Raw genomic sequence first — 19,556 nt, forward strand, 5'->3', positions numbered from 1 at the left:
ACGGCTTTTCTCTTTGATGAAGAACTCAAGATTATTTCTTGGGCCCTTTCCAAAGAGATACGAGAAGTCGCGACCGCCTCGACAGTAACTCCTCGAATAGCAAATCCTGATAGAAAGAAGGATTGAAATTAGTTCATAGAAATAAAAAATATATGTAAGATAAAATAAAATAAAAGCTCTTACCATGAGTTTTTACTTTCCAACCAAATCGCCGGGAAAGGGTCTTCCAAGATCTACCATCCATTGGAGCAATCTTCAATAGCTTGTCTACCCAATCACAGAAATTGGGAACATCTTCCACAACTCCCATGATTGCTAAAAAAGAAAAGGAAAATTAGGAGAAAAATCAACAAACTTGAAGAAAAAGGTACGAGAAAGTCAGAAGACTCACGTGCAAAATTTCACTTCTCAGGGAAGGGAACGTTCTCATCACCCACTAAACCAACGGTGGGGGCAGCAACAAACCTGGCATACCAGCCACGGTCTTTGTCATCTTCAGGGCTCACTAAAACTCTTTTGCTTCTGGCTACTAGTGTAAAAATACCATTACGAATGAGTCTAGGGAGTAAAGGTGGATCGGATGAGGGAAAGTAAAAGGCACATTGGCTGTGTTGGTCAAATGCCTCAAACATGCAATAGCCCTCCATATTATTGGGCCAATTTGACCCAAGCAAACATCAAAGAAATGACAGAACTCAAGGATAACAGGGTCAATAGCTGGTTTAAATCCTAAAGTAAAAGGGTATGTATAAACAAAGGAAAATCCGGTTAAATAAGAAGTATTCTTTGATTCGGATTGGGAATGATAATAGGAAAATCATGACTCCAATGGTAGTCTCTACGAACTATAGAAATCAAACCTTCAGTAATTTGAGTGGGATAGATATCAGCACGATCTAAAGAAGATACTTGGTTTCTAAGAGACTCTCTGTCATGATAAAAAGATAGTTCCGCAGGAACTATCTCTTCTACTGAAGGCTCACGAAGAGGTTCAGAAGGTTCTTTATCCCTAGAAGAAGATCTTTATGAAAGAAAACCTGTAGTTCTAGAAGAAGGGCCAGAACTAGGTGAAGGAATAGAAGAACCACGTGCATACCCTAAACTACGGAGCCTACCTCCTCTTCTGCTACTACTAGGGGCATTAGGGAAGGTATCAACAATGGAAACCCTTCTAGGGTTAGGGTTTGGTGAAGACATGATGATACGATGAAGAAGCAAACAGAGATTTGAGAAAATTGGATGTTCAGAAAACTTTATGTGGTAAAGACAAAGAAGGAAGTTATATTTATACTGATAAGCAACCGCCAAAGAAAAAGGGGTGATGATGGAAGGACCATAATAATGATAACTGACGCTTCGTGAATAGTGAAGCTGTGAAAAAGCCTTAAAAAGTGCTGCAAAACTGTAGAACTAATGAAAAGGTGACATGTGTGAAGAGCATTAAAGAAAAGTGACAATTGAAGCATTGATTCTGTCATAGCATTAATGGTGACAAAAATCCTCATTTTAGTGAAATTCACTTCCCAAATATTCAATCGATGAATAAATGGCAAGTGGGGGGACCATCTGTATTCGAAAGAATTGAGTTTACATATTAAAGTGGTGTAAAGATGACGTGTCGTGACACATAGACTGGTCAAAGAGTTACAACTAGCAAAGAGGCACGAGTTGCAACAGATATGAGCAGAGGTAAAGGAAGAAGCACGAGCGGTTATCCAAAAGACTCAGCGCTCGTACTTATTTAAGTCCAAGAATCAAGGGGAATGAATCTGACACTACATGGGAATACAGATACAACATTTAATGAGCCTTAAATACTAAAAACGTTAGAGAATCTGTATTAAATACAATGATTATGTAACATAGCATTTAATGTCTTTAATTGTCCATAATGGCCTTATTATGACAAAAGCAAAACGCATATCTCCAAAATAGCTGTAAAAGGGAGAGAACGGATCAATTGTAGGGACACGAAATACTATCTGAATATACCGATTTACTTGTTTTTCTTCTGATTATCTTATTACTAGCCAAATTACTTTCTTTCATATATTCTTTTGATTATCAGTAACCCGAGTTCATCTAAATTAAAGCTTTGACCGAAATCCAATTTTTTGGTTAAACACTAACCTTGTTCAATATGATTTACTTTAACTTGTAGGAGTAAATAATGATTTCTAATTTCACTTTTTACTTTTCTTATTTTCGAGAAGAAAAGGTAACGAATACTCGACAATCTACTCAAGAGAGAATTTTTTGGATGCAAAATTTCAGGACTTTAGCCTTGAAAATGTCATAGGAAGAATCAAAATTAAAGGGACGGTATCATCACATTTATATACTATAGCATTATTTTCTTTTTCTTCTGATAATGGAAGCGGCAAATTTTCCTCTACTCCACCAATTAACGCTGAGAAACTGTTTAAAATCCAATATCCTTCTTCTTTATTGCAAAGGACACAATTACATGCATGAAACTCTCAAAATCTTTAAAAAAAAAAAAATTAAGCAAAAGCAAAAGCTTCTCGTCTCAAATCTCTGTAGAATCTTGAAATGAATTCATCAGCTTTCTCATCCACGTGACTGTTACCCTCTCCATCTCTAAGAGGAAACGGCGAATCAGTTACCCTTAATTGCCTCGCCGTAGGAGTTCTCCCAAATCCAGGCAAAGCAGGCGACGCCGTTTCACTCTGAATCATCTCCAACGCCTTCAACACGGCCGCGTTCACCATTAAAACGTCGTCGTCAGTTGCAGGTGCATGGTGATGACTGTGCTTACTGCGCTTGTTGAGGTTATAGGGAAGGTGGAAAGCTGGGCTGTTACTGCAGCTGAATTCGTAGTACTCTTTGGAAGATGAGGTGGAGGAAGGACATTGGTGGCCGTAGGTATTATTATTATTATGGTGGAACATGAGGTTTTGAATGGCGGCTTTGCTAGCAATTTTGCCACGCTTCATTAATAAGCTGAGATCAAACATTAGTTTCCTCTTTGATAACCCTTTCCTCAGCATGAAAAAAGCTACTCGAACTATTTTCCAGAACTTTTTTGCCATTACTGGTACATTTTGATCCATTCTCTCTGTATATAAGTAGTATATATCAGGTGCAGACTTCTTTTTGGTTTGTGGATTTTTGTTTCTTCACTTAAGAAGTAAGGAGAGAGAGTTGGTAGAGATGTGAGTTTATGTGGAAGCAATATATGAGAGGTCTATATATAGGAGCCTTCATATAGAGGAAGAGGATGCAGTGAAGTATTCTATCATGTTTATGTTAAAGTTGACACGTTTGGGCACGGAACATGGATATTAGGAGTTGATTCAATATTCTATTTGTTCAATTATTAAAGGATATCCAGCTTTAAGAGAGTCTTTTATAAGTTTGCCATTTTTTCCTCTCCTTTCACATGGATTAATTGCAAATTTGAGACGGTTGGTATTTGGAACTCACTTTACCTTTTTCAGTGCAAAACTATCACTTTACCTTTTCCAGTGCTAAATTAGTATCTGCTAAAGGAAATACTCATACTAATTACATGAACAAGAACGTTAAAGAGAAAATATTTACGAATTAAGGAAAAACATGTTTCAGAAATAATACAGTACATTTACAGATATGTACCAATCTTTAAACGCAAGCGGAAAGGCAACATAAACTTGTTTCTAAAATCAGTTGTCAAAGAGCTGGTTCGGAAAAAACAATAGTACCTGTTGGCTTTTATGTGTACGTGGCCTATTTCTTGCCAGGATACGTGCATTATTGACTTTGTCTTCCTCATATAGTTCTAAAGGTAAAATTGCTTTAATTATGTACTCCATAAATAAAAGCTACAATAGCTTTAAGAAGGCTGCTGAAGGCAGGGAAGCTAAGGTGCATAGAAAAGGAGGCTTCTTTCTTGAGATTACCCTTCATCTTTTTCATGCCAACACTTACTTACCCAATGTTACCGCCCATTCAAAAATAAAGTAATCATGGGTGGAGGTAGTGTATGATTAACGGGTTCGGATGAACCCATTAGTTTTTACTTCAACCCTATTTTGTATTAGAAAATAACTAAATATATATAAATATTTAACTGTGAACCCAGTAACTAAATGAGTTATGAGTTCGGTAGCAAATTCGGAACCCATAAACTTCAAATCCTGATTCCGCTTCTGAAAGTAATCCATCACGGGCGGTGGCAAAATCAGAAATTTTGTCAAAATTATATATATATACTAGATGGGATAGGCCCGTGCAAGCCCGGGCCCAACATTTTGTATTATACTGTGTTTTATTTTGATAAATATTATATGAATATCAAAACTCAAGAACAAGGAAAAATTGTGTATATTGAGATGTTTTATTACTAAAAATTTGTTAGTGGTGTTTGTGTACACGTTGTTATGATCTTTTTTAATCTCATGTAATGTAGTGGTTGTGGATCAGATTATGTGTCTGGTTTATTACTGTGTGCAAATCTTTCATAAAACACAAATACTGTAATTTAGTGGGATTGTAGCAGTAGGAAGTTCTAATTCCTAATTTTTTCAAAAATAGTGTGCATCAAATAAATCCATACTCAGGCTGCTAGCATTTGAGAATTGATGAATAATTCTTATCCAAATGAGTGTCACGCCTGTTGTAACTTTCTTTTCTAGAAAAATAAAATTTATCACTAATTCATGAGAGAGGTCTCATTTTTTTATAAGCACAACTGATGCAGGAAAGAGTACATTGTCATTGTAAGCACGTGATTTTTGCCCTATATGAGAATTACTCCCAAAAAATTCAAAAATAAAATGATTTTTCTTTGGTGTGCAATTTTGTGATATTTTGTGATATTTTGAATAATTATTTGTATTTGTCTGTGCATGTTTATTTGCTAAATTAATAAAAAAAATACAAAAATATGTCGCATTTTGCATGTAGGATTTAATTCTACAATTGTTAGTAATTAAATTTGTTTTACAAAAATTAAAAATTACAAAAATAGGCATCGTTTAGCATTTAATGTCCAAATATACGATTTTATGCTTAATTAATACTTAATTGTGCGTTAATTGTTATTGGGAGTTAATTTGCGCTTTTATAACTTAATTTAGTTCTTAATAATAGTTTAAGTATTTTTATAATTTAGTTTTAGAGAAATAAAAGAAGAAAAGAGAGCGAAAATATATAAAGAAAGTCGGAATTAGGCCTCTTCTTCAATTTCAAGCCACAGGCCCAAAAATTGGCCCAATCTTCCCTACGACCCAGTCCATTTCGAACTGGGTCGACCCAGTCCATAACCCAAAAGACCCAAACCCCTTTTGTCTTACATTTTACAAAAAAACAAAACAAAACAAAATGAAGAAAACCCTAAAAAAAAATTGCAAAATCATCCGCCACCCTCCTATCTTCTTCTTCTTCCTCAAGTTCCAAGTTGCCCTCCCATGTCCGCCCGTCGACCACCCTTCGTCCAACAGTTAACGCAGCAACAAAGCTGCTCTCCGACCACCCATGGCTATATCGTCTTCATTTCCTTCTTCTTCGTCCAAAATTCCTAGCCCTATCCGCCATTGACGAAGCTCGTCGAGCTCAAGCTTGAGCTCGATGCTCATGGCTGACCATGTTGCTTCTGTCTCAACCAAACAACCAAACGAACACAGCTTCGACGAGTCAGCTGTTGTTCGAAGCTCCCATCGCCGCTGCTCGTCACGGCCAAGCTCGCACGCTGCCATCGGGAGCAGTCCATTCCGCCATGGATGAGCATCGACCAGCTGCTTCCGTCGAGCAGCTTGAGGCCAAAACAAGCCTCAGCTGCTGCTGTTCTTCTTCGTCTTCTTCAGCTTGAGCGTCGCCATGGAATCCATCTCCGAGATGTTGCTTCTGCTTCACGTCCATGGCGTCCAAACGTCGACCAGCTGCTCCCCGTTCCACCTTCTTCTTCACTTCCAGCTGCTTCCGTTCATCACTTCTCCTTCGTTCCAGCTGTTATATCTTCAGACGAGCTGCTCGGTTGAGTTTTAGTCGAGGTCTTCGAGCGTCGTTTTGAGTTCGTCAAAGTTTACAAGGAAGGTGAGTTCGTCGTTGAGTTCGTCGTCGAATCCGGACAGATTCATTCCCATTCGAGGTTCGTCGAAACAGTCCGTACATATTTCATTTCGATCCGGTTAGTAGTTTTTGAGTTTTATTTTGTCCGTATTTTGCTTTGATATTTTCGAATCTAAAATCGGCAAATGTTTGTTTTGTTTATCGTTTGAATTAATTTTTAGTTCATGCTCATGTGTTGTTTGTTAAATTAATTTTTCAGATTTCAAACGAAAGATTAATTAGTTATGTTTCATGTTTATTTCATGTTTGTATTGTTGTTTAAGTGAATATTTGTTAGTTTAATGTTTGTTAGATACAAATTGAAGTTTAATTAATTGTTTCTTCAATTTGTTTCATGTGTTTATGTTAGAAATTGTTGATATTGTTAAGTTCAAGCTTAAGTTCATAATTGTTTATTCGTCGATCTTGTTATTTGTCTAAAAAGAATTTAGTTGTGTTAAAGGAAATATATTGATTTAATCATTTAATCTGTCATGTTTGTTGTGTTAAAATAGACTAATTCATGTTCATACTTTGTTTGATTGTTCTTGAATCCGAAATTTGTATAGTTTGATTTCTTGTTTATCACTTATGATTATTTCTTGAATTTGTCTCATAATCTTGTTTAAATTTAATATAGGAATTGTTTGTTGTAATGTTGTTAGAATTGATTTTAAGTTCAATATTATTGAATTTAGAAATCTAAATGTACTTGTTTGATTGTTGTTGTTGTTTAAATCCGAAAATAGGTTTGTTGTTTCTAAAAATATTGTTCAATCAAATTTTAGTTGTTCTTGGTTGTTCAATTTGTGTTCATATGATTTGTGGTTGAAATCATGTTCATGTGATTTATTATTGAAATGTTGAAGAAATCATGTTCATGAAATTTGTTGTTTGAACATTGTTAGAAATTAATCATATTGCCTATATTTTGGTTAAAGTTTGATTAAATGATGTGTTATAGCTGATGGGTAGTTTGGTAATTTACAGTACTTTCGGGGGTAAAATAGTAATTTGTAATAGGGTCGGAGGGGTAGTTTAGGAATTGTACATTTTGTAATTGTTTATTTTGAAGCATGGGGGACAAAATAAAATGGGGTGGGTTGTGATATGGTTATTTAATATAAAGGGGGGACAAGACAAAATGTAGTGGGGGGAATCTTGTATTATTTTAAGTGAAGCATGGGGGACAAAATGAAATGGGGTGGTGTGATATGTTTATTTAATGTAATGGGGATGAGTGGGAAGATAATGGGTTGGGTAGGGAAAAAGTATGGATTTTAATTAATTGAAAGGTTTATGGGATGGGTTATATATATGAAGTCTTGAAATCAGATAGAGAACACATACAGACAAGAAAAAATACACACGAATCTGAGAAGAAAAAGAGAGAAGAAAAAAAAGGGCTGAACATTTAAGAGAAAGAAAAATTCCGAAAAATATTTAAGCTTTCAAAAAATAAAAATAAAAACTAAAAAATCTTTTGCTTTCTTTCTTTGTTTGAAATTAGTATTAATGGTTGTTGTTTCATTCAAAGCTTAAAGCTTTTATTTTTGGGATTACTACTCCACCGGTCTGTTACTGGGTTGTTACTGTTGCTGGGCAGTTGTTGCTGTTGTACTGTTATTACTGCTGCTGATTCTCATCTTCATTTTCTTTTGCTTCCAATATCAGGTACATATCTGTAAATTCATGTCACGAAAAGCTTCAACATGACAAATTAATGAAGTTCGGGAATTATAATTCTGTTTTCCATTCGTTCAAGTTCATTAGTTAAAAATTTGGTTTTTGTTTCAGTTGATTAATATAGTAGTACGTTTGGCGTAATGAATATAAGATAATTGTTACCTCTTAAAGTTCGTTTAAGCGTTGTAATAATATCATCTATTTCGGAATTTTCATTAAGTGAAGTCATGATTGAAATATCAAGGTAGGGAACATGGCATAAAATGGGCCATTAATTACATCCCGTAATATTGTTAGCTAAATGTAAAGTAGAATGGAAGTATCAAGAAATTACATTATTAGTATATCTTGTAAAAAATCTGATTTTGGTTTAGATTGATATAAGTTGTATGTTCATATATGGCATGATGATGAGTATATATATAATCATATGTGGAAGGTGAGTTGATACAATATTAGGAATGGTTCAAACGTAGGAATGGTTCAAACGTACAACTATATTGCATGTGATGTAATTTTATTGAATCAATTTGTATAATAGTTCTCTTTCTTATCAACTTGACTCTTATCTTCCATTGCAAACATTAACCAAACCATTGCAACTTTGGACTAAAACAAATACATGAGAAGGACATAGGATTTATAAACGAATCGTGGCATTTTATGTAAAAGATATATAGAAGAAGAGTTCGCCTTAAATGAAACAATGAAGATTCTGCGGAAACTATTAATTTGTTTATCATTTTAAGTTCTTTCCCAATTTTATACACGATTCGATTTATGGACATCCAAATGTTGTATCCACGAAAAAATGTTAGTTTTAGATACATATTGTCTGTTTTCTTTTTCACGTCATTAATTCTTTAAAATTTGAGGTATATGATTCATATGTGTAAAACAAGGCTCGCGGTCAACACATAATAACAATTTGTAGAGAACCTTATCAAGAATATTTTTGTGATTAGGGATACGTTCGCGTAACCTGATTATATTTCTAAAAGCAATTCGGATTATGCGTTCGCGCAACTTCGATCGAATATTTAATAAAAGGGATTCCTCGGAGAATATCATTATTAATTTCATAAAAACCCGAGATGTGAGGTGCACTACTTAATTATACAAAAATGGCAAATGTTCTTGATTTTATTAAAGCATAATTTCGAAAATAATTATTATAATAAAAATATTATCTATATTATTGTGTACACGTGCGCGGGACACAACTCCGCATGTTTTTAAAAAAAATATAATTTATAACATGAATATACGTACGCGTGATTCGATTCAAAGAAGGGTCTTTAAATCTAAATAGAAGCGGTAACAATAAAATCATGCAATAAAAATGTATTTTACAAATCAAAATAATCAAGCCGAATATAACAGTTGAGCGACCGTGCTAGAACCACGGAACTCGGGAATGCCTAACACCTTCTCCCGGGTTAACAGAATTCCTTATCCGGATTTCTGGTGCGCAGACTGTTAAATAGACAGAGTCATATTCTCCTCGATTCAGGGATTAAAACCGGTGACTTGGGACGCCTTAAAATTCCCAGGTGGCGACTCTGAAACAAACAAACAAATCCCGTTTCGACTGTCCTTTAATTGGAGAAAACTCCCCTACGCACTCTCGCGGTGGCGGAAAAAGGAGTTGTGACAGTCATCAACTAACACTAAGAAGCATATACAGATAGCATAGACTTTTTTGGTGGAAATAAAAAGTTTAATTAATCACCACGAAACAAATACATTTACATCTATCAAACAGTCATCAAAACTCCATAACAGAACCTAGTCAGTCAATCCCATCCTATGAATCTGTATCTCTCCTCCCCTTCATTCATTTATACATTTTGAATCTATACTACTACACTTTGCATGTTTGTGCAAGACTTCTATCCAGTTTGTGTCATTGATATGTTTTCCTCTCTTTATAATATCAATGCATCTATATTTACACTCGTACTTGATCCATTCCAATATTTTCTGTGGTCTTGGCACTTTTTGCCAACATAATCTAATGTTTGTCCTTGTGCTTTATTTATCGTCATAGCGAAACACACACGTACAGGAAATTGTGTTCTTTTAAATGGGATAGGTAACTTTTCATCATCTGAAGATAGTAATGGTATTCTAGGAATAAATACATGTGTATTCTTAAAATCACCACATGAAATTCGAGCGCTTATAACACGACTCTTAAAATCACAACATATCAATCGTATACCATTGTATAAACCTTCACAATGATTTAAATTTCGCAATAACATGATGGGACAATTTTCTTTCAATATTAGCCTGTAAGGAGGAAAACTAGCAGGGTTCAATGAATGTAAAAAATCCTCAAACTGACTTTGATCATTCGGTTCAATAGTTTCATCAGTTGCAACAAATGTCTTAGCATCTTTAGGAAATTGAGTTATAAGTCTATTATTTATTTTATCAACAAAGTCATTTTTTGTTGTCAAAATAACACAGGAAGTTAAAAAAGAATAATTTTGAAAAGATACATGTAAATCGGGATATATTATTTTGAATAACATGTCTAACGATTGTCTTTCAGTAATATAAGGAACAATAAGAGATCTCGGAATTTCTATTTTGTTATCTATATTTGTCTTTTCTATTCCATTTCTTATTCGCATCAAATATTCACAGAAAGAAGGATCAATTCTTGCACGCATATTTTCTGATAATCGTAGTTTTTCAAGCTCATTCCATATTTCGGAGTTCAATATACTTTCCCGAATGAAATCTTCCTTTTTTCCACTTTGAACCACATGAAGAGTTTGTCTAAAATCTCCTCCAAATACAACTACTTTTCCGCCAAAAAGCGTATTTGTGTCCATTATATCTTTTAGAAGAGAATTTAAAGCTTCAATCATATTCTTTTTTGCCATCGACACTTCATCCCAAACAATCAATTTTGCATCACGAATAAAATATGCTAGTGAGCTTTGCTTGCTGATATTACAAGTGAATTTTTCATCGATATTAATCAGAATTTTAAAATGTGAATGAGCCGTTCGTCCTCCTAGAAGGATCGAGGCTGCAACTCCAGAAGTTGTTGTTGCTAATGCTACAAACCCTTTAGATCTTACAGTTGCTAATAAGGCACAATATAAGAATGTCTTACCTTCCAGGACCATCAATAAAAAATGCTCCAGATTTGTTAGAAAATACTCTCTGGAGAATGATGTCATATGCCTTCTTTTGTTCAGTATTTAATTTTGTATGTAACAATAAATCTTCATCGCTCACAATGATATTTCTTTCAAAATACACTTCCTTTGCTTCAGTTGCTATTTTTGAAGATTTGATAGTTTCCGGAACAAGGTTAAATTCATTAATATCATGCCCCATAGAATGTAGTATATCATTAATGTGATTCAAGATAGCAAGGTGGATATCTTTTGCCGTTATATTGGCTAAGCTATTAAAGTCTTCAGACATTGAATTTTCAAGTTGTTCCCACAGTTCTCTTGGATTTCTAGGGCTGCAATATACTAATATTGTAGCAAATAAACGTCTTAAACTATAAGGCATTTGATAGCAGGCAGCCTCAGACATACATTCAACTAAGTTGTTGTCACAATGCAACAATCCTCTTTTTTCTGCAGATTCTCTAAATGTGTCACAACATATCCCATTTACTGTCAAAAGATATTTATATGATTTTGGTCCTCTTACATTCATTAGTAATAATCTAAGGTAATATCTTTCTCCTTCTGTTGGATGACATGTTACAACACGCCCGATAACATTACCTCGTTGTCGTCGAATCCACATTTTGTAAGTAGATGACCATACAAAATATTGTGAAAAATTTTTATACAACAACTTAAGCTTTTTAGCATCTTTGTTTGTTTCATTCATCAGGAAGAATTCTGTCAACATCGTTTTCTTAATCATAGGGTTTTTCACAATACTATTTATTGTGTCCGTTTTTCTAAAAGAGACAAATTGTAGCCCATCAAGATGTAACTGGAGATGATAAACACTTGGAGTCATTTCACTGATAGGAAAGGCAAATAACCGCCACATAGCTTCTGGAGGTGATACCCATCTAGCAGATTGATACTCTTTTATCTCATTTTTTCTATATTTGTGTTATTTTCATGTAAGCCAAATGAAATCTTATCATGTCCTTTACAAATATATTTGTATATATATTTGACAACTTTAATATCAGAGCAAACCTCTACATTTATATGACAATTATATTTGCCCAAGAGATAAGGATTGTAAGGAACAACCTATGAGTTATCAAGAAATTGTTTTCTAACTTTCACATATTTACCAGTGTTACGTCTTCTATAAATTGGATATGAGTTACCTTTCGTTGTTTTAGTAGCGAAGCTCTTTGGATACTTAAATTTGCACTCTTTCTTCTACATATATGAATTCATAGGATTCAAATGACCACAAGGCCCGTGCATCATATGTTTAATAACAAGCTTATGTAAGTACGAGTTTTTATCAGCATCAGGCAGCTCAGCAGAAACAAATTTATCGTAAGCTTCAGGTGTTAATAATTTGTAGTCATCAGCAAGTATAAGAAGAAAATGAGCATGTGGAAGAACATGTTTCTGAAATTCTGTAGTGTACATAAAAGCTGCAACTTTTTCAAATATGTTTCTTTTTAATAAATCTGTTTTCATCTCTTCTACCTTTGCTCTAAATAACCGACTAATTAAATCAAGCTTATTTTGAGTTTCATCAGTTGGGAGCAAATGTTCTTTTATTTCTGGCGAACATGGGTTGCATGTCATAGTTAAAAATATATCAGGCTTTCCAAAATGTTGCAATAGCATCCATATAAAGTTGACGCATATCTCTCGGACCACTTGTAAAACTTGTCGGAAGAAAATTCTTTTTTCCTATCTTGGAAGCTTCTCTTTCACCAAGTTTTAGGATATCCAAAAGACCTTACAGTACATCAATTCGAAATAAATCTTGATTAAATGAGGCAAAATCTAACCATTGAGTTTCTACTTTTATGAATTCATTAACTGAATATTATTGAAATAATCTACCAGAATGTAAAACTCCGTTTTCCTCGTTATCTCTCATATGAAGTTTGTAACAGTAGTATTCACGACAAGAAACAGTATCCCTTTTTCGTTTACCCTTTTGTAGAACTTCAGCTTCTATCTCAAGTAGTCCATCAATTGAACACATATTTGATACACTTGAAAGTTGTTCATTTTCATAGTAAGCTCTTTTTTTCTCAGTTTATGTCCAGGTTGTGTAATCTTTTGATACCACAGTGCCATCCATTTTGACCATACGGAAATAAAAGTGGGTATTGCAAAGCATCATAGCAACCATAATAATAATTTATTAACTAGCTCTTGTTACTATGAGTGTGAATTCGAATATGCGGTGTAGAACTATTATTGGTTGTTTCTTGTTCTAGCCATAATGTTGCTACATCTGATACACTGGGCAGGTTATATACTCGTTGATCTAAGCCAGGACCACACTTCAACGCAATATAAAGGTTTGATAAATCTGGGATATGTATCAGAGATTTCAAGAATATACAATAAGGATTTATCTTTAATATATTCATTAGCTTCTCAACAACTGACTGTCTAAGTATACTCGAGGAAGCCATTCTATTCAATATTTCTGTGTTATCATCATAAAAATACAACTGTAAATTTTATGGTTGTTGATTTGGCAGAATCAAATCATTTATGAAGTGATACATTTGCCCGTGTACTTTAAATGTGTAAATTTCATGGTTCCTTTTTGCTAGAACTTTGTCATACTTCACTCCAAGTGAAGTAAATACAAACATGTTGTTGTACATTCTAAGGTAAGTGCGAAAGTGTTCAGATTCTTCAGTACTTCCTAAATAGAGATTCAACAATTCAGTAGGCATTTCATGTGATGTCAACTTAACCGAACCATTACTACAGCAAAATGTTGGCGGCTCATATTCAAATTTTTTTGCACCATAATATTTGCAGTTTGGTACCGTTTTTAAAATACTTGCACTACTGGGCAGTTGTTTAATGTCCAAACCTATTCTTGTTGATCTATAACCTGTTTATATTAGTTAAAACAACTATACCATTACTGTTGAGAAGAGATTAGTAGTGGGCGTTGGTATAAGATTTAGTTAAGACGAATCTTTGTTTGGGATAGCCAATGCCTGTGGATCATGTCGTTCATGGGGTGCACCACATGTTGAACCTAATATACAAATAATTATAATTAACATATTAGAAGATAGTATATTCAAATTTAAACAAGATATTTTCTCCAACTTACCAAGTTCAAACACGAAAAAGTGGTCAGTAAGATTCTTTCCTTTGCCAGAGCCACCAGTCGATCCAGCAGCCGCCTCAGCAACTGAAAATATATCGGCTAATATAGTAATAAAACATATAAAGTGTTAGAAAATGATATCTAAGTAGCGTTATAAAATGATACCATTACTGTTGAGAAGAGATTAGTAGTGGGTGTTGGTATAAGATTTAATTGAGACGAACCTTTGTTTGGGATAGCCAATATTTGTGTATCATGTCCTTCATGGGTTGCAGCAAATGTTGAACCTAATATACAAATAATTATAATTAATATATTAGAAAAGAGTATATTCAAGTTTAAACAAGATATTTCCTTCGGATTACCAAGCTCAAACACAGAAAAGTGGTCAGTAAGATTCTTTCCTTTGCTAGAGCCACCAGTCGGCCCAGCAGCCGCCTCAGCAGTTAAGGATATATCGGCTAATATAGTATCAAAACATATAAAGCGTTAGAAAATGATATCTATGTAGTGTCATGAAAAAGAACACGTATTTGCATTCATATATTTGTATATACAAAGACTATGTGAACGTATAACTGTGTCTTTGTACTTAGTCTGTATCATATAAAAATTATATCTTTTTGGTTTCCTACCTGTCTCAGTAAAAGAACATGGCCCGCGTATTGTAAGAGTTCTTTTCCAATGCAAGTCAACCTTAGCTTTGAAGGATGACCCTTCTTTAGTGGAATCAAGCAGTAGGCATTGACTTTTTGATTCAAACTCTTTTGATCGTCGTTGTGATAAAAGCGATTCTTTTTTATCAAATGATAGTTGTTTGTACAGCTCACGTCGCCGAAGCTTCATTTTAGATATTATTTCTGTTGAGTATTGACGCTTCTTTTTAGATGAGCAGCTTGTTGATGCTATGGTTGTTTTATCGGCCGGCATCTGTAATTTCAGCAGTTTGGCAATCTTTAAAACAGATAAACTTGAGAGCTACTTTAATAAGACATAAAGTTCTAGCAAAGTTATTCTATTTGTAGAAGCAGTTTCCCCGTTCCTCTTATCATATTAGAACCAATGTAGCCTGAATAATGAGCAGTTGATGCCGAATGCAATTACGAAAAGACACTTTGCACAATTAAGGCACCAAAACTGGATAACACAGAGAAACAATAGGAAAACTTAGTGGGTAACAGACAAAATGACTTGATTTTTTGTTCTTTTTATCCAGGTAAAAGCATGCAAAACAATGTGCATGTAGAAAATAAATTGTGCGCACGTAGTTGTAAGTAGCACGAGTTAAGTAAAAGATAATGATACATATTTATGTATAGTTTATCCTACATAACCAAATTATAGATGAGAAAGCAATTTCATCTTTATACAACTATAAATAACACCTACTGCACATTAAACAAAAAAGAGAATATTAGATCAATAAATACTGCAAATAACATGAAAGGAAAAAACGTTCGTTCCACTTCTGAACAAATCTGCTCAGAGCCTATTTTAACTTTGAGGAGGCAATCATTTCTACTAAAGACTCATCTTAACTTTAGCTATGCAATTGAGAGAAGCTTTAGATCACTTTTTGGTCAGCAGATCTTATGCGTCGGTGTACCTATATCATACATTCAACTATATCTACCCACAAAGACTTCGTAATCCCTCGTAACATTCGTAGTAAGCGAGAAAGAGGATTCAATATTGAAAACTTTAAAGATTAAAATCATATAACTTTGCCTAACGACAATCATGAAAGTCAATAGCGGTAACTTTAAGGGGGGGAAAAGAAGCACCAACTACATCCACTTGAACATATTGAATCAGCAAATAGGAAATCCCTAAGGCCCTTCCCAAAAGGAAAAGAAAAATAACAGCAAAACTACTCATGATAGGCCCAACATGATGTATACAATTAATTTTTTTAATGATACTTGCAAAGTAATTCACATAAAAGTTTTAGAATCTGATTTTGATTTGACTAATTTTTCGATCTTTTTAACATTGCGTTCAAAGCAAAGCTTAAAAGAATTTGTTTGTATCTGCCTCACACTAGCAGCCATTTGCTTGGAATGATACAAAAGAGGTCCTGAATAACTTTCAAAGTACAACCATTTCAGATACTCAATTGTTTATCACATACCTTAGCTCTTACGCTTATCTAAAAGGATCTACATAAGAATATTTCATCAGATGTTCTGCTCTAACCAAAAAAGCATAGTAATTTTTAAGGATTATTCTTATGTAAATAATTTGTGGTATATAATACATTTAGTTACTTGTTTATAATAGTTAATATTCTGCCCGACTAAATACTAAAGAATATCACTGATTATTACTGAAGACAAAGAGCTAATATACTTAAGGTGGTATAATGCATGTTTAAGGATGAATTAATGAGGAGGAATAAAGAACAAGAGAAAAACCAAGATCAAGAATTGAATTTGGAAAAAGAATATACAAAAATTGTCACAGAGTTTGTACCATAAGTAAATGACTAAATCATGAGGAGGAGTTCATCAGTGGGACCTGCTTAAGTCCCCTATTAATGGAGGTCATTCAAATGATCATTCCAAAAGGAGAAAATTAATACAAAAGTTCAAAAAATGGGCATAAGGAAGCTATAAAATGAAACCTGGAACTAATTGCTTTAAAAAGCATTCTGTTTCTGATAGCACTCAGAAATTAATACTTCCTGCTAGAAAGTCATGTTCTAGTGCTTAATTATGTGTATTTGTAATTCCTTCATGATTTGTCTCCTCGTAGTATTGCTTAAATTAACCTATGTAGCTTCTAACTAATGAAATTGACACAAAACTTGTTGGTTCTCTTTAAATGCATTGTGAGATCTCGAGGGCACGCGGGGCAGGATATAAACTATGGATTCGGTCGAACCTAGTGGCTTTTGACCGAACCTTGTATATGCATTAAAATATTTTATATATATATATATATATATATATATATATATATATATATATATATATATATATATTGAATTCTGAACCCAACAACATAAATAGTCAATGTTGTTTAGTGACACGTCGAACCTATAATCTTCAAATCTTTGGTTATGCTTTGAGGTTTCAAGGCCACCTGATCAAGCCCACCTGCTGATCAGGTCATCTCGCCATCCCTTCACCTTTAATCAAAGTAGATCTATCTGTTTCCCTCTCCCTTCACTATTAATAAGCCGTGTTTTATCATTTATTTTTCCGCTGGAGTCATTACCAGAAGGTAACCAAACAATGGAAAACCTAATTCGAGAGTTGTTCTAATGAATTTTCTCCTGGTGTGCTATTTCCTCGAAAATGTAAAAAAAATTAGCTTCTTATCGGTGGAATAACTTAGATAGAGTTCGAACAATCTTTAAAAAAAAATTCACTGCTACCAATATAAACTCAAGATACCATTAATGAAGAAAACATGATATTATTAGCATCACAAATTAGCCAGATGGACACCCTTTGTAATCAAAATTTTAACTAAATACCATTGACAAAGGAAGAAGCAAAGCAAACGAAAAGGAAGTACAGTGAAAATCTCAGCAAAAGTATTATTATTGAGCAAAAAATAACTTGCGAAGAGAATCGAAAACTGAAGGAGAATACAGACCTCGGTAAAAATACTGATGTTGACAAAACAAAAACCCGCGGATAGAAGTCGATAGGTATCTGAGATAGCAGAAGGTCGGCGGAACAGATGATGGAGCAGAGTAAAGCCAGATGAAATTCCATGGAAAAGAAGGAGAAGTATCTGTAGATGCATTCTCATCTCATATGCAGCTTACTCAGCAATGTTCAGCGCACGTGTAAGCGCAAGGGAGCACAGAAGGTATGTGAAAATACTTAAATACCCTTGTGGCTAAGCAGGGATGTCGACGGTGAGCTGTTTCTGCGCTCTTCTATAAAATAAAAATTATATATATATATATATTATATAATTGTTTTTGCATGTGTGACTAGGCCACAGCTCGCATGAGAAATCAGGTTAAGCTCCGATCTCTTCCCCTATTCAAATTGTGTTTGTGCATAAGTGTCAAAGTCTAAACTTTTTTCCTTTACGTTCTTTAATCTCTTTCTTCTTTTTAATTCCTCGCAAGCCTTAAGTGTAACCTTGTAATGGAATGAAGAAAATCAGCATACACTGGCCTGTGTGGCAAAAAAAGTGTAAAAAACTGTAAACGCCCACCGTGGGGCTCGAACCCACGACCACAAGGTTAAGAGCCTTGCGCTCTACCAACTGAGCTAGACGGGCTTGTTGTGAATGTTCACAATAGTAAAATATTTAACAATTTTAGGAATCGATGCTACTTCAGTCTTTTTTCAAATATTAGCCTTTTGTTGCTCAATTTTGATGACACAAGCATTTACCCTCCCGAGATCCAGATTTATGCGCTAATAACCAGGACTAGGAGTATAATAATATTGTTGAACTTATGCCTTGTGCCTAAATGCTTGCTCATTAGAAAAATTAGTTTAATCAATTTCCTATAATTGTATTACAGATTGAGTGACATTCTGTGCAATTAACCCTTACAAACGTAGACACTTCCACTTGGGAGGGAAGATGAGAATAGAAAAGAAGTGTGCATGCACATAACAGCAATTTGGTTTATGGTTATTTTCGCAAAGCAATTATAGGTTTAAATATTGTGGTCTGCAATTTTTGCACGAAAATTAGGTTTGCATTAACAAAGTTTTTAGAATTTTATAAACCTAAAGTAAAGTACTTCAAAAGCGAAAGGGACTCATCCAATAAGAAAGAAAATTGAGTTTTTTAGTAGTGCTCAATTATTGAATAACTCTTAGATTCCACAAATCAAATCTTTCTTTTCAACTTTCCTTTTCTTTATTTTTTTAATTATGAAGTTTGCTAGTAGCAAAATAGACATATATACTAGAAAAATATTGGACCCTCTGATTCACTTGGCTTCCAAAAGTTAAGGCACTCATCCAATCTTCTTTCCGTACCTGCAGATAAATTAAGGAAGAGAAACACAATATAAAGCCAATAAACCCACTCAACATGTGGCCATGTATAGACCATTTGATTTCTGAAACTTGGCACAATATGAAAGAAAAACAATAAGTGTAAACTTTTTTTTTTAATATAATTATTCTTCAACTTCCAGATAAGGTACTTGAATTCCACATTTTTTTCGTCTAGCAGGGAAACACACGAATGCCAAAGATAATTAAATGAGTAAAGTTGAAACAGTATTCCTTCCGGTCCATAATAAGTAATTTTTTGACTGTTTTCACACAAATTAAGAAATTCATCTTTTAACATTAATTACCAAGGAAATTGACCATATATATTGACTTTTACTATCTTCTCAAATAAACACTCCTAACACATATTCTAACACTATTTACTCCAAGGTCAATGTAGGAAAAAAATAATTAATTCATTCTTGAAATCTGAAAAAAAAATCAAATATTTTGGACTACAAGAAAAAGTCCAAAAAATCACTTATTATGGATCAGAGGAAGTATCATTAAGATCTAATTAAATGAGTAAAGCTGAACAGTATCATTTATACTTATATACTA

General features: G+C 33.9%; 3 protein-coding genes and 1 non-coding gene across 5 annotated transcripts; all 4 read right to left on the bottom strand.

Annotated features, from left to right (window-relative positions):
• Positions 1-2,238: 2,238 nt before the first annotated feature.
• Positions 2,239-3,212, bottom strand: LOC104222142 (uncharacterized). The gene has a single exon (XM_009773339.2). It carries the CDS (start codon positions 3,072-3,074, stop codon positions 2,505-2,507), a length of 570 nt encoding a protein of 189 aa, XP_009771641.2. The 5' UTR covers positions 3,075-3,212; the 3' UTR covers positions 2,239-2,504.
• Positions 3,213-10,027: 6,815 nt separating this feature from the next.
• Positions 10,028-12,915, bottom strand: LOC138871982 (uncharacterized). The gene is made up of 5 exons (XM_070149911.1): positions 12,771-12,915; positions 12,205-12,481; positions 10,871-11,833; positions 10,475-10,698; positions 10,028-10,032 (listed from the first exon to the last, which is right to left on the bottom strand). The coding sequence occupies exons 1-5, from the start codon at positions 12,913-12,915 to the stop codon at positions 10,028-10,030; spliced, it is 1,614 nt and encodes a 537-aa protein (XP_070006012.1).
• LOC104226916 (uncharacterized) lies at positions 12,804-17,827 on the bottom strand. Of its 2 annotated transcripts, XM_009779017.2 has the most exons (6): positions 17,617-17,826; positions 14,649-14,943; positions 14,379-14,474; positions 14,238-14,300; positions 14,017-14,112; positions 12,806-13,938 (listed from the first exon to the last, which is right to left on the bottom strand). In XM_009779017.2, exons 1-6 carry the CDS (start codon positions 17,773-17,775, stop codon positions 13,865-13,867), a joined length of 783 nt encoding a protein of 260 aa, XP_009777319.1. In that variant the 5' UTR covers positions 17,776-17,826; the 3' UTR covers positions 12,806-13,864. The 2 variants fall into 2 exon arrangements, with proteins under 2 accessions (XP_009777321.1, XP_009777319.1); XM_009779019.2 differs by lacking the exon at positions 14,379-14,474 and having other exon boundaries at positions 12,804-13,938; positions 17,617-17,827.
• Positions 17,828-18,185: 358 nt separating this feature from the next.
• TRNAK-CUU (transfer RNA lysine (anticodon CUU)) lies at positions 18,186-18,258 on the bottom strand. The gene has a single exon. It is a non-coding gene; the product is annotated as a tRNA-Lys (tRNA).
• Between the last annotated feature and the right edge of the window lie 1,298 nt (positions 18,259-19,556).

This window comes from Nicotiana sylvestris, chromosome 6 (assembly GCF_000393655.2).
Source record: "Nicotiana sylvestris chromosome 6, ASM39365v2, whole genome shotgun sequence".
Classification (NCBI taxonomy): domain Eukaryota; kingdom Viridiplantae; phylum Streptophyta; class Magnoliopsida; order Solanales; family Solanaceae; genus Nicotiana; species Nicotiana sylvestris.

What these genes read in the sequence shown, in the direction of transcription:
- LOC104222142 (XM_009773339.2), bottom strand. Translation starts at nt 3,074, where the DNA reads ATGGATCAAAATGTACCAGTAATGGCAAAAAAGTTCTGGAAAATAGTT.
- LOC138871982 (XM_070149911.1), bottom strand. Translation starts at nt 12,915, where the DNA reads ATGTGTTCAATTGATGGACTACTTGAGATAGAAGCTGAAGTTCTACAA. An exon ending in AAACGGAGTTTTACATTCTG is followed by an intron (nt 12,482 to 12,770) that starts GTAGATTATTTC and finishes CATGTTCGCCAG; the next exon opens with AAATAAAAGAACATTTGCTC. An exon ending in TTTATTGATGGTCCTGGAAG is followed by an intron (nt 10,699 to 10,870) that starts GTAAGACATTCT and finishes TTGTAATATCAG; the next exon opens with CAAGCAAAGCTCACTAGCAT.
- LOC104226916 (XM_009779017.2), bottom strand. Translation starts at nt 17,775, where the DNA reads ATGAGAATGCATCTACAGATACTTCTCCTTCTTTTCCATGGAATTTCA. An exon ending in ATGTTCTTTTACTGAGACAG is followed by an intron (nt 14,475 to 14,648) that starts GTAGGAAACCAA and finishes ATACTATATTAG; the next exon opens with CCGATATATCCTTAACTGCT. An exon ending in CTTTTTCGTGTTTGAACTTG is followed by an intron (nt 13,939 to 14,016) that starts GTAAGTTGGAGA and finishes TTTGTATATTAG; the next exon opens with GTTCAACATGTGGTGCACCC.